The following is an 11,798-nucleotide window of genomic DNA, read 5'->3' as shown; positions in this document are numbered from 1 at the left end:
ACTGAGACTTGTCCATGTGTCCCTGTGATGCACTGGAGACCTGTCCATGTGGCCCTGTGATGCACTGAGACTTGTCCATGAGTCTCTGTGATGCACTGGAGACCTGTCCAGGTGTCCCTGTGATGCACTGGAGACCTGTCCAGGTGTCCCCTGCCTCTCACCAAGTGACTGCTGGATATGGACATTAGTGACCCCCATGACCCGAAAAGAAGAAGCAGGTAAAGCTGATGGATGGATGTTGTTGGTTATGTTAAATTTAAAGTGATCATTATAAAAACAACTAAAATCAAATCATCTTAAAAAACGTTACGACTGATGACAGCAGGAAGCATCTATCTGCATAAAAGAAGTCCAAAGATCCTGGATAAATATACAATCATCATGTTTAATTAGACAAGAAGGGTTAAAGACAGAAACATTCATGCAGCTGGCACATAAAAAACTACATTTCCACAGTTTCTCCATCACTCTATCTCAGGTTGTTCTGCAGCTGTGCACAAAACAAATCAGCAATTTAAATCCTTCCAAGTTGTTAAAGACAGTAAATGTTTACCATACCATACCATACCAATTTATTTATATAGCACTTAAAACAGCAACAAGGCCAACCAAAGTGCTGTACAAAAGAACACAAACATGCACAGCAGACAGGAAAACATAAAATAGAAATACAGATACAAATAGCAGCAGAAGCTAACTAAAATGGCCAACAGAGTAGAGAACAGACCGGACCAAAACAAATCACACCGTGTTAAAGGCAAGCGAATAGAAGTGGGTCTTCAAGCGAGACTTAAAGACTGAGAGTGTGGGAGCCTGCCGGACACTCAGTGGCAACTCATTCCACAGTCGTGGACCTGCAACAGAGAAAGCCCTGTCACCTCTGAGCTTACGACGGGTTTCTGGGACTGAGAGAAGCATCTGGTCTGCTGACCTCAGAGAGCGCGGTGGGACATATGGCTGCAGAAGATCAGTGAGATAGGATGGGGCGGAACTGTTCAGTGATTTAAAAACATACATGAGAATTTTGAAATGGATCCGAAGGTGAATGGGTAGCCAGTGCAGGGAGGCCAAAACTGGCGTGATGTGCTCTCTATAGCCTGTACCAGTTAAAAATCGGGCTGCAGCATTTTGAACCAGTTGTAGACGAGCAATGGAGGACTGACTGATTCCAAACAGAAGTGAATTGCAGTAATCAAGCCTAGATGTTATGAAGGCATGGATCACTGTCTCGAGGTTCTTTTTGTTGAGTATAGGCTTCAGCTTAGACAGCCGTCTCAGCTGAAAAAAACAGGATTTGACCATCATGTTTACGTGACTGTTGAGTTTTAAGGACGGGTCCATTATCACCCCCAGATTAGTCACCTTTTGTTTCTCTAGCGGGGCTAGAGAGAATAGGTCAATGTCATAGTTCATGAGTGAGCCACTGGGATGGAACAGCATGACTTCAGACTTCTTCTCATTGAAGCTTAAGAAGTTTAAAGCCATCCAGTCCCGGATGTCAGCCAGGCAGTCAAGAAGAGGCTGAATAGAGCGTGTGCCTCTGTGCCTCAGGGAGAAGTAAATTTGGCAATCATCGGCGTAGAAATGAAAGGGTATGTCGTGTTTGCGGAAGATAGCACCTAGTGGCAGCAGGTATAAAGAAAAGAGAAGGTTTCATGTTTCAGATATCTCCACCATAAAACACGTTTCAGGCGGTGCTACGTTTTAATCAGAATTACAGTTCTTACTTTACAACATGTACTACAGAAACACACTGACAAAATTATGTTTAATGTAAAAGCATGCACTGACAGACATTCTGGTCCTCGGAAACACTGCGCGATTGTGTCATCGGATGATTTTCAGCTTTTAAATGAACATTAAAGGATTAGTATTACAAGAGTGCATCACACCACCTTTAATGATGGAGACTTAAAACTACCGGTAGGAGTATTTTACTGAGGAAGTATGGAGGTGTACCTGTTAGTTGTTTCTGCAAGTTTGATTAAAGTTTGTCCAGTTGATCCAGAGATATTTTGCTAACAGACAAGACACAGACATGAGCAAAAGCCTTTGGTCGTTCAGCAGCAGGTGATAAAAAGAAGCATGAGGACCTGCAGGAGCACCACGTCCCTCAGCTGCACGTCATATGCAGAAAGAGCATCAATCTTCTCTTGAACGCTCAAAGCTCTGCCGCGCTCCCTGAAATGTGGATTTCTTGCAGAAACATATTGCGCCACCAGAACCGAGGCCCAAAACCATAAACCCGCTCAGCTGGCTGCAGGAAGACATTTTCCTCACCGACAGTTTTTATCTCATTTCAGGCTGCGATGACAGCAGAGAGAGATGATCCAGACCCGTCCACGTCCTCGGCAGGCCATTTGTCCTCTGAGCTGCCACTCTCAGCTCTCGTTGGGTTCAAGAGGGCCCGGTTCTCTCGTACAGTGACAACAGAACACGAGCCGCTCAGCGCCGGGCTAAATGGATAGCGAAGCTGACACCCTGCGCTCAGCGCTCCTATAATCTGAGCTCCATCGGAGGTGTGGGGTTTACCGGCTGTCATCCTGGAAATGGAAGGGGAAAAAACGAGGACATCCCCCGGTGCTGCAGCAGAATACCAAGCAGATGTGTTGTAAAGTTGATGGAAGTGAGCGGAATATTAATTCAGAGCCCATATTTTGGGATTAAAGGCGCAGCAGAACGTCAGACTGCTGGAAGCACTCGACCCTTCTCTCCCAGCGGCTTTATTAACTCGTGTTAGCCGAACGTTCAGTCATCACATCAGTGGGCCAACATTCACCACGCTCCGGCTGAAGCACGTCTCCACCAGCAAACGTCAATGGTTTATAAATAAATATGTAGATTATGTTGTAATAAATTGGTAATATAGAACTATAGTATAGAAAACACTGCATTGTTAATAGCTCATAAAACAAGGTGCAATCGTTTGATTGTTTTTCTAAAATACTTAGTTGTGCTCGTTTTAAAAAAACTTTTCATTTTACTTTTCCTTGCCCGTTTTATTTTCCACGAGGAATCGATTTACGCCGTGCACGCTAACATTTTCTGTGCCGTTGTGGATGTTATTATTTTTCAAGCAATTGATTTAAGCTTGTCACAGCGCGGTCTTATTTTGTCCTTATTTATGTAAAGCTAATTATTAAAGCCTGTTAATGAGCTCTGAGCTCTGCTGCTGTCATCACATTTAGGACCGCTGCTCGTTCCAGGCTTTTGCCTTAAAAATGACCGTGTACACACGAGTGGGGAATTGAATTTTTATTTTTCCAAGTTTTACTTCCAAGTCCTGCAGCTGAAAATCACAGGGCTATTCAACTAAATCCATTCAACCTTTATTTATACAGGTTAGTCCCAATGAGCCTCAGGGGCCACAGTTTCTGCGAGCCAAGAGCTCAGGGGCCGGACATCCAGCTGTTATTATCATTCAATTAAGTTTTTTTATGATTTAAAACAGGGGTGCGCCTTTCCTTAATTTTGGGAAATCGGCCAATACTTGCATGAGAAACCGATTTTTTTTTGTTTTAACAACAATTGATTAAACTTCATTTATATTTCAGTGCACTACCTCATGGCCAGTTAAAAGAAGTTTGTATTGTTTCTAGGATATTGTTCAAGGGTATGTTTTTCAATAAAATAAGAGTGGAAAATTGAAGGTGCATCGTGACACAGTGACGCTTAGAAAACAAAATCGGTATCGGCCAAAATCTAAATCGGCAGGTCAGACTTTTTAGAAATCAATCAGTGATCAACCAGAAAACTGCAATCGGTGCACCCCTAATTCAAAACCAAGTTTTATTTAAAATGAACCCATTGATGGGCCAAACTGAGCTCACCCGTGGGTCTGCTTTGGCCCCCGGGCCACCAGTTGAACAGCTCTGAATTAAAGCCTTGGGCTACAGATACATGCGCTGCTGCTAATCCTGCTAGCCGGATTTCACCATTTCTACTTGTTCATCATGGAGAGAGTGGCAGTAAAGCTGAGCTCACCTTCGACCGTACTTTCCACTAGGGCTGGGCGTTATGGACCAAAATGAATATCTCTAAATTTTAAGATAAATCGCGATATACGATATAAATATCTCAATTTTTTTTCTTCCCAAAAAATAATAAAAATATAAAAAGCTTTGTCCCAGTTGTCACACAGGCACATTTATTAACAACAGTTGTAACTGTACAAAATAAATGTCTAAAAAATAAACTATTTTCCACTCTATGAGATTTTCAAAATAAACTCTGAAAGCAGAACTGGGAAGCTATTAAGAGATGAACCGATAAATCGATTAATTTGGGGAAATCGGCCAATACTTGCATGAGAAACCGATTTTACACTTTTGTTGTTGTTGTTTTAACAACAATTGTCTGAACTTCATTTATATTTCAGAGCACTACCTCATGGCCAGTTAAAAGAAGTTTATATTGTTTCTAAGATATTGTTCAAGGGTATGATTTTCAATAAAATAATATTGGAAAATTGAAGGTGCATTGTGACCTTTAACCCCTGACATTGTCGCTTATAAAACAAAATCGGTATCGGCCAAAATCAGAATCGGCAGGTCAGACTTTTTAGAAATCGGTGATCGGCTAGAAAACTGCAATCGGTGCACCCCTAGAAGCTGCGACTGGTTTTGTTTGCTCCCAGTTCAGCTTGCAGTGGATCACTGCTCCTAAAAGTTGCAGAATTTTTGGAGTAATGCTTCACAAAGCAGATTTTATTCATCCCCACCGATTCTGAACATTTGTGAGAAACGTGTTTTAAACTCTCCACAGGAGAAGTGAAGACGGAGTCCGGCCCTGTCAAAGGAAGCGAGCGCCCTGCCTACCGAACTGTCGCAACACACACACCCTGCTCGACTGCTGTAGCGCTAAGCTAGCCGCGCACAATACAGACGTGCTAGCACAAAAGCTACATAGGCAATGCTCTGCTACCCTCACGCTGAGCGGTCTAACCCGCCTGCTCAAAAATATTTGGGTAAAAACAGCGTGCACACAGATGTGTCTCTGTCTACCCCCCCCCCCCCCCAAACACACACACACACACACACCCAGCTGACAAAAAAAAACTGTGGAAGGGATGAGCGCCTTGCCAGGGGAAACACTGCATGTTATATCTGTACATCCAAACATGAGTTTCTGAGAGGTCACCTATGATCTGTACCATGGTTCATGATATTTTGCTAACAGACAGACGATGCTTACATAAAGAGCAGGCCAAAGTTTTAGGCAAAAATGTGTGCAATGTGTAAATATACGAGTTATCATTGACTCTACCACAACAAAGTTTAGCTCAATATATGCAAAACTGAGTTAGCTGTGGCAGCCATCTTGAATTGACTTCAAAAGTAAAGGAGTTGCAGATGTATAGCCAACAATTACTCTCCTGAGTGTTCATGACATATTTTAATAACAGATTGACAGACACTAGAATAAAACGTACCACCTGTTTGCCTTCAGGGGTAGACAATAAATCTTTGGGTGAACCCAGTCCGTTTTTCTCTCCACTCTTTTAACCAAGGATCTTAGATTTTCCCCGTCACGTCTGGGATGTTATGATCTAAGAACAAAGCCTCTTTACTGCCAGCGATGGTGCAAGTACTGTAAACATTTTTTTTAAGTGTGTCACCTAAAATTGGTCGCTTTAAATTGTATATTTTAAAAAAAAGGTGTAGCTTCGAACAATTCACTGTGAATTAGGGCTGGACAATAATTCAATATTGATATATATCACGATATATTTTTATTCAATAACAGTGATACGAGTTTTAAGCACATTTTCGATATTTCAATATACATTACTCTATGATTACAGCTTTTCACTGACAATTCTTTTACTGTTCGGGTTGAAGCGACCGCTTCAATCGGCAGCCATTTCAACCCGAACAGAAAAAGTCACGACACAACTACGTAAGTGCGAGGTGACGTACACCACACGCAGAGCTCGAGTCCAGAAGGAGTCAGCTGTAGCAGGCTAGGCTAATCCCCAACGAGCGGTAAGTTTTCACTTCAAAATGAGTGCCCATGACCGTCAGAATGTGACTGAACAAGGTTTTACAAGTGAAGAGAAAGCAGACGACATAACTGACAAGACAGGAAAGACTAATTCAGCGGTGTGGAAGTGGTTTGGTGATCCAAGATCCGATAAACTGCAGGTTTCAGTCAGTGAGCTGCAAAATGTGACGGAGAGTCGTTCCAACTAGCGGTGGGAACATCTAACTTGTTCCAAGCAATAGAAGATGCTGAGAGTCAGAAGATGAAGCACAATAAAGTTTGAGACAACGTGTTCCTGAAACATCACCCCCAGCTGTTTCAAAAGAGAAACCCATGCAGCAAACATCTGGTTAGGGTTATGTTGTTTAAAGTTATTAATATTGACAAAGTTGAGAGTTTCATGTTCATTTGATGGTGATTTCAAAATTTCTTTGAAGGCTAGATACAAATAAAAGGTGAACTTTAATTTATTTGTAGTTTGCACAGTTTTTCTGAGGCTTTTATATTGTTTATATCGATATCGAATTATATCGTTATGACCAAAATTAAGAAACATATCGTGATCAAAGTTTTGGCCATATTGTCCAGCTCTACTGTGAATGATGAAAAAGTGCCAGAAATACTTTAAAAAAAAATAAAACATGCCAACTTTGCACCCAGCAGTGATGGACATCACACTATAATAAGGAACAGATGCATCAGATGGGAAAAGGTTCCGGTGGTGCAAATGGACCGCTCGCCGCAACCACGCCCGAACTACACGCAGGTCAGAGTTCAACTCCTGCCGTGACATCAGCAAAGACACTTTTCTTCCTTCCTTTCATCGAGCGTGGAGAGGATTAAAGCAGGAAGACTGCTGCGTGTCTTCGGAGAGTCAGGCCTGCTGTAATATTTTCCATCCTCTGAAGATTAACTTCACAGACACATTTCTCTCCAATTTTATGGAGCTTTCTGGGAAAGTGGGTCCAGAAAAGCTGGAAAACTGAACATCCGTCAAGAAACGTCTGCCTCCAAAAGTAATAAAGAATAGAGCAATAAAAATGACTTCTTTTTAAGCCTGAACAGTCCATCTGTGATGAATAAAAACACTGTGGAAATAACACATTAGGTCATTGGATAGGAGATTAATAATCACTTTTTGGAGTCACAGAACAACTGATTTAAGTCTGTGCTCTTTGTCTCTTTTCATTAAAAGTTTATTCACCGATTTTCTCAACTGATTATCTTTTAGCACAGAAATGCTGGAACAAATGAGATCAAATGTTCAACACAAAAAGGCTGAGAACGGCTTTTTTTTTTTAATTATGCCTGCTTGAAAATTAGTTCAGAAATTGATCATTAGAATTCTGTCAGGCAATTAGAGCGTCTGAACACAATTAACATTTATCTTCATTTACTGAAGATGTCGCAATTATTATCTTATCTTTTCTTACGGGGGATGTACGCCATCCGCATCTTTTCATGCCAGACTTTTAAGATCACGTTGCGATGAGAAGGAAAGGAGTTGCGGCCATTTTGGTCAGACCTTGTAAGCAGCATTAACGTGGAATCTCGTGAGATATTACGAGACTCTGTGCAGTGCTCACACTATGTGCTGTTAATGACCGTCAGCTACTACCACATCAGATTTTAGCTTAATATCTCTCAAACAGACTGAGTTGCAGCCGTTTTTGTGTTGGCTATGGTCATTAGTTGTGGGTTGGGTTCACTTCAATGTTGTAGCTAAAATCTGTCCAGTGGTTCATGATATTTTGCTAACAGACACATTATTTTGCCTTCAGAGGTGCGGACAGACACTTGTGAATGTAGTTGCGTTCAGTCAGGGTTTTTTTTCCCCGTCTCTTAAATTAAATCCAGTTCGAGATGTGATCCTATAATCTGGGAACAAAGCCTCTTTACTGCCACTGATAGGGCAAATCTGCTCCAACTGAGAGATTGGGACTGAGGGAGGGGGCTTGGACAGAAACAGGGAACAGAAGGGGGAGTGGGGGGAGTGGGGGGTGCACCTTTCCCACTCACATTTCCAGACTGTCCAGCTGGTTCGATACTTTTAGAGGCACAAATTGATCCGAGCTTCTTTCCCACAAACATGCATGAATGAAAGTGTGTGAGTGCCTGACTTCTCTGAGCCTGTCTGTCAGCACTCTCCTGCAGGATGACGATGTAAAGACAGCCATTTAGTACCCCCCACCCCCCCAAACAGGCCACTTCACCTCCATTACTGCCTCTTTCAGTGACGGCAAAATGGCTTTTTGTCTTCCACCAGAGTACTTCAGCCTACATAATCCACTCTAATGATATCCTAAGCATGCCCCTGCTGTCCTGCGATGCTCTATTAGCAACAAGATATGACCATTTCAGGGCAACGCCGAGGGCAACAACTGCAAGTTTACTGAGCCACCGGTGAGAAAAAACAGGCTTGTTTCAGATCAAAGTTGCACTGATAACACACGGGATCTGAGAGGTGAGGCAATCACACTGATTAGGAAAGAGATGGGCTGATTCACACTCGTGCACACGCACACATACAATAAAGTTGGGAACATGGAGACCCTCCCCCTTCAAAGTTCAAATGAAGGGCTCCGTCACATGACGGGTTATTTTTGCTACATAATGAGCGGTCAGGTTTGTTTACAGCACCGACCTTGTGGTTTGAGGGGTTAAAGGGCTATTTCTGTCATTTTGAAGTGGGTCTCTGTAGAAATGTTAACATCATACCTGTTGTAGATAACACTTTAAATGACCTCTGTTTGGGAAAAACAGAAAAAATAGAGTTGAAGTAATGGCTAACAGCTACTCTGAATGCAGCCAGGACCAAAGAGGATCGGTGTTGTCTTAAAGCTCACATTTTTAAAGTTTTACAGCAGTTCATGTAGATGGGACTTTATAAGTTATTACACTATTTTCAATTTCACATTGCAGGGTTATTTACGTACTACTCAGCAGCATAAGCTAGATGTAGCATTTGTTTTTCTACTATGTTTATCTTTTTAGTTCATTTAAGTAATAAAATCCTTTTTCTGCTTGCATTTGGTGTCAAAGACGTTTTGTTTTTTTCTATTAAGACATTTTTTATTGTTACTCAGCTCTGTCAGCTTAATGAAGCAATGCAGAATAGGGCGGTTTTGTTGTAGTGGAGAAAGTGAAAGACAGTCATGTAATTTGTCATTATTGCTATTACCTCTGTCCCGTTTGGGCGCGTAGGTCAGACATGGGTCGATGACATCACTTTCAAAAGCTTAGGTTAGGCTATCCATGAATTTTTTTTTTTTTTAATATCATTTAGGGGCTCTTTAAAAAGTTGTTTCCATGTGGGTGCATGGCCGCATTAAAAAAAAAAACCTCTCCACAAAACGCTGTTTCCGTGTGGATGGGGCCTAAAGCTGTTCAATGAGCCATCTACTACAGGTAAGACAGTGACTGTTCATGGCGTCTCCGCAGAACCGCACTTTCAAATGGTTAGAACACCCTTTATTCATCTTGCAGCTGGATTCCTCAAAGTGCAGCACCTACATCACATAAATGTTTCCATTTCCGCAGAACACAAGCACCACGCGCACACGTAAACCCGCACAGATCACGCATTAGGACAAAGAAAGGACGTCTCACCTGTCCCACCTCACCGAGCCCTCCCGAGCCGTCCATGCGGGGCCTCTTGCACTCTGCCCCGGTGGAGTCCAGCAGCGCGGCCGCCGCCTGCCCGTCGGGCTCCGGGTCTCCTCGCTTCATGCCCCGCACGGCTGCGGAAGCACCGCCCGCGTTGGGATGCACCCCGCCGGCCATGGCGCTGTCCAGCTCCCGGTCCATGAGAGCCCGGGACACAGGCAGCATGATGGATGCGACGTCGGTCGACATTAACATTTAAAATCTGTTTGTTCCGCCGCTTCTTTCCGCTCGGCTCAGCGCAAAGATACAAGGCTCTAATGGAAGTTTTTATTAACCCCCCCAGCCGGAGTCATAAAGCAGCAGCCCCAGCACGAGCACAAGCTAAGTAGCTCGTGAGGCCTGCCTTGTTTCACACCAAAACAACACCAGTTCAACGAACACCGCGCGCACTAATGGCTCGTGAGCTCAGCCTGCCGCGCACTTTCCACCCGCCTGCTCTCTCTGCGTTTCCTGAGCGCGAGCGTGTCAGGGCGCCTACCGCAACCTGAAGACGAGGAGCCCCTCCAACATGTCCTCCTGCCTCCCCCTCCCTAAGAGGTCAGTCCTGAGCTCTAGTCCGCAAGCGTGCGCTAAAAGAAGGAAGAAGACGCGCGCGCGGAGGGGCTGCGGTGTTTCCTTCTCCCACTCTTGGTTATTGTTTCTTCCTTCCCTCCCTCCGTCTTTTTTTCCCAGTAGCGTGTTACAGAGAGGAAACTGTCCTCCCCCCTCCTCCTCCCTCTCTGTAGTCATTCCCCTCCTCCCATCTTCCGCTCTGCCTTTGAACCAGGCAGCCACGCAGCGCAGCGTGCCGCAGTGCTTCCATACATTTCACTGGGGGGGGGGTATTCATAAGGAGAGGGGGGGAGGGTAGCCCCTTGCTCCTCACAGTCCTCACACCTCCTCCTCCTCCAGGCAGCAGTTTTCATGGGGTTCACCTCACATGACTGGATATTAGCGGGCAAGATTTCATGGCGGACTCATTACACAACCAGAGCCCAGGCCAAGGTCTGCTCCAGCCCAGCTGTGAGTCATGCAGCAGGAGAACCTCATGGTCCTCTGGCAAGTTTACTGCTTGGATGACACCCAGTGGTCAAAGGCTAACACAGGAGGCAGACAGGCAAACTGGAGTCACTGGACTCACAAAGTGGTGCTGCTGCAAATGATGTCATGAACCTTTAATTAGTTGCACTCGGAATGACAAGCAGCAGCAGCGAGGCGTGCTACAGAACAGCTGCAAAATATTTAAATCTCACTTTCCTTATTTTGTTGCCGACATAAGCCAGAATTAGTTGTGAAAGAAGCTAACATTTTAAAACAAGTTGGACTGTTGTCCATCCATCATCTTTACCTGCTTCTTGCTTTTCTGATCGTGGGGGTCATTGCTGTCCGTATCCAACAGTCACCTGGACAAGTCTCCTGTCCATCACAGGGACACATCGAGACAAAGAGACAACCACTCACTGTCTCACTCTCACCTAGGGACAATTTAGAGTTACCAATCAGTCTAACGTGTATGTTTTTGGTCTGTGGAAGGAAAACGGAGTACCCGGAAATTCCGGGTACTCCGGTATTCCGGGCCGGAATAAACCCATGCAATAAAGGAAAAAACTTCTCCACCTAGAAGGGTCCCAGCCCAGGATTTGATCCGGTGACCTTTTAGCTGAGAGGCAACAGCTCTACCAACTGATCCACCGTTGGATTGTTGTAGAAGCTATAAATAAAAAGAAAATGTTATGATCTGCAAGCCTCACAAACCCACGTGTTATTCATAGAAACTACCAGTTAAAAACAAGAACATGTTCAGTTTTTAGGGGGAAAAAAAAGTAGTTTTGAATTTGATGTAGCAACATATCTCAAGAGTACCACATATGGTGCATTTTACAACAAACTGTTATACAACAGAACAGCAAACTGTGGCAAAGACCTATACGCTTGATTTGTGACCTTGACCTTGAAGCTGGGGTGATGAAAAGTGTGCACAACACTCAGTCTAGTGATAATGCATATGCATGGGTGTCAGAAGCATTTTTAATGTAGGGGGACAAACTGGTAGGGGGTCTGGGGGGTCCTTGGAAATTTTGAATAAAATAGATGCCATTTCCTGCATTCTGGTGTATTTTAACTGGTTGTTACCATACCATACTATACCATACCATTTTATTTATAGAGCA

General features: G+C 43.8%; 1 protein-coding gene across 1 annotated transcript in view; it reads right to left on the bottom strand.

The window, feature by feature from the left end:
- LOC119430789 (RNA binding protein fox-1 homolog 2) overlaps positions 1–9,867 on the bottom strand; it is a 128,251-nt gene extending 118,384 nt beyond the window's left edge. Inside the window, exon 1 of the mRNA XM_037698263.1 lies at positions 9,592–9,867. Within this exon, the coding sequence (XP_037554191.1) occupies positions 9,592–9,843 (252 nt within the window). The 5' untranslated portion in view covers positions 9,844–9,867. The remainder of the gene's footprint in view (positions 1–9,591) is intronic.
- Between the last annotated feature and the right edge of the window lie 1,931 nt (positions 9,868–11,798).

This window comes from Nematolebias whitei, chromosome 3 (assembly GCF_014905685.2).
Source record: "Nematolebias whitei isolate Nwh7 chromosome 3, NemWhi1, whole genome shotgun sequence".
Taxonomy (NCBI): Eukaryota; Metazoa; Chordata; class Actinopteri; order Cyprinodontiformes; family Rivulidae; genus Nematolebias; species Nematolebias whitei.
This window is presented reverse-complemented; position numbering and strand designations above follow the sequence as displayed.